At 48.2% G+C, this 2624-nt stretch overlaps 1 protein-coding gene across 1 annotated transcript in view; it reads right to left on the reverse strand.

Moving 5' to 3' along the window:
- The window catches only part of PLEKHO1 (pleckstrin homology domain containing O1), an 11792-nt gene extending 9722 nt beyond the window's left edge, over positions 1 to 2070 (reverse strand). The window contains exon 1 of the mRNA XM_004716575.3: positions 2052 to 2070. Within this exon, the coding sequence (XP_004716632.2) occupies positions 2052 to 2070 (19 nt within the window). The remainder of the gene's footprint in view (positions 1 to 2051) is intronic.
- Positions 2071 to 2624: the final 554 nt, after the last annotated feature.

Genomic DNA, 2624 nt, shown 5'->3' on the forward strand with positions numbered 1-2624 from the left:
CGGAGTCGGGCGGGGGGCTGCCGAGAACCCGCGCGCCCTCCGCGGGGAGGCAGGTCAACGGGGGGGCGGGGGGTGGGTTGATGCTCCTGAGGGGACCGATGTGTCGGGAGGCGGGATGGGAAGAGAAGTTCGTGGTAATTGCACATCCTTCCCGTGTGCCCAGGTGTGCTTATTGGAGCATCACGAGACTGACCCTAAGTGTGAGGCGGAGGTTACCAGCTTCGTGCCACAGAGGCAGAAGGGAGACAGAATGACCGGGGATTTGTACGCGCACGGAAGCAATAGAACTGCCTTCAGGCGAGTCCAATTATTAGACTTTAAACATATGCCACCTTGCTGCGCGGACCCTGAAGAAGCCCATCCTGCCCACCGCACTGGAGTGCCCTGAGGAGGCAGAGCCGAATGCCCAGAAGACGCCCTGGCTGGGGGAGCCTCTGCCAACTCCTACAGCCAGATGCTGGCTCAGAGCCTACAGGCCAACAGCTCAGTAACTTTATTGTTATTATCTCAGTAGATATTTGATGCGAAGGGAGTCAGGAGATCCAAATTTGGGTTGTAGTTTCTGTTACCACTCTGGCCTTTGGCCAAGCCCCTGAATTAATTTCTTCAGCCCGCAGTTTGTGGGATAAATGACCATATCCATCCACAAGGAAAGTAAGTGATGGCCTATGAAACTCCTCGGAAAAGACAAGTACTGCCCTTCAGGACCTGTAAATACTGTCGGGTATGCGGTTAGACACCATGACCATATACGAATAATATTTCCTGGTCCAGAGAAGTGAGAAAACTGGGGGAAAACCCCCCCAAAACTTTCTGGAAATGTCTCAAGGAACAAGCGTTGACCAAATTTCTAGTCTGAAAGGTAGCGGATGCTTTTTCTGGTAGCTCAAATGAAGGAGGGACCCCTCTTGATGGCCAGCTCCCCCCTTTTCTCCTAACCCAATAAGATGGAGCTCAACCCTCTTCCAGGAGCCATACAAATCCATTCCTCTGCCTTTCATACAGAACTTCTTCCTTTCAGAATGAAGTTTCTTTAAAGCTTCAGTGCCACCTTGTGAGGTGTAGAGAGCAAATATTACCATCCCCACTTGGGAAATGAGAAAACCGTGCAGGGCACGTAGTGCTTGCCCCCAGTTTACATAGAAAGTTAATGGCCGAGTAGTTAGAACCCAGGCTTTCTCCTAACTAGTTTACTGTTTAGGTTACACACACCCACACATTCCCAAGCCATCCCTGTCTCTTCCCACTATCTTATTTCCTGCTCCCCTGTTTAAAAAAATGATGTGAAAATCCAGGGCATTATCCTCCCAGGTGAAGAAACAAAATGCCCCAGTGAACTTAGGCGGAAACTAGCCAACATATCTTCCAGGGGCTTTGATGTCTAGGTATGTAAGGAGTGGTTTGGATGTATAATTTCATAAAGCCTGGTTTGTGGGGTGGGGGTGGGGGGACGGGGAGGATGGGAGGAGTAATTTACAACATTGCCCACTCTCCCTTTTTTTCCCCAATAGGTTTCATTTGGTCAACAAATGTTTGTCTCCTATAGCAAGGCAAGACATCCTGGCAGGGCAGTGTTTAAGTGCTCCCCTGCTAACAGAAAGGTCAGCTATGGGACCCCCTCCATTGTGATGTGGCAGTCAGTTCCTGTAAAGGTTACAGCCTTGGAAACTCTATGGAGCACTTCGACTCTTAGGGGCATTATGAGTTGGAATCGACTTGATGGCATTTTAAAAGTTTATTTTTAATGGTTAGATGCAAAGCACTGGTCTCCCTGTGCACTACGTCAGGCAAGAGCTGGGGCTTTGTGGAACATCAGGCAAAAGGATTGCTAACAAATAAAAACTCTCCAAAGTAATTTTCAGATTCCAGAGCAGATGCATGTGGGCTGCAGAATCTTCCCGGCCTGTCTGCTCCTTCAGATGTTACATAAATCTCTGGCTCCCTCTCCTTACTGCTGATGGTCCCTTATCCTGCCCCCTTCCTGTTACCCTGCACTGCTGCATTGCCTCATCCTCTCCTGCCTTGTCTTCTCTCACCTTGTCCTCACTCACCTCTCTTCCTACTGGCCATAAATACGTACTCTTCCCTGGCTATTATTCAAGCAGATTTCTTCCCTCCCACCAGGGGACCCTTGGGCTCCTGCATTAGGTTCTCCATAGGACTGTTTCCAAAGACCTAACGCACAAGTGAGAAATCAGAGTAAGGATCTCTGGGTTCCTTCGCATTTTTATAGCACCCCCCTTCCAGTGAGTTTGACGGGACCACACACAATTCACAAAAACACTCCTAGGCCACCTTTCTCTTTGGTGGAGACTAGATACTAGGGTTACTCTTGGTGGGGTTACCTTCCTAACTGCACCCCTGGCTAAGACATATTGCCAGTAGCTTAACTGAATATTTTATAAGCAACTCATTTAAGGGAGGGAGAAAGGCGCAATCCGAGATAAGGATTTGTGAATTGCTGCCTGAAAGTTTATTGGGAGGAAACTGTTAACTAAACAGTTGTTTTAAGTAAAAGCAAATATCCTTGGCTTTTGCAGAGCATGTAGGACACCAAGGTTTTGTCTAGGGTGGTTCAATCTATGGGGGAGATTATTAAAAGCATATGAAACCTTAATTAAAAT

The sequence above is a fragment of the Echinops telfairi genome, unplaced genomic scaffold (genome assembly GCF_000313985.2).
Source record: "Echinops telfairi isolate 266 unplaced genomic scaffold, ASM31398v2 ScPeMD7_5805;HRSCAF=6673, whole genome shotgun sequence".
Taxonomy (NCBI): Eukaryota; Metazoa; Chordata; class Mammalia; order Afrosoricida; family Tenrecidae; genus Echinops; species Echinops telfairi.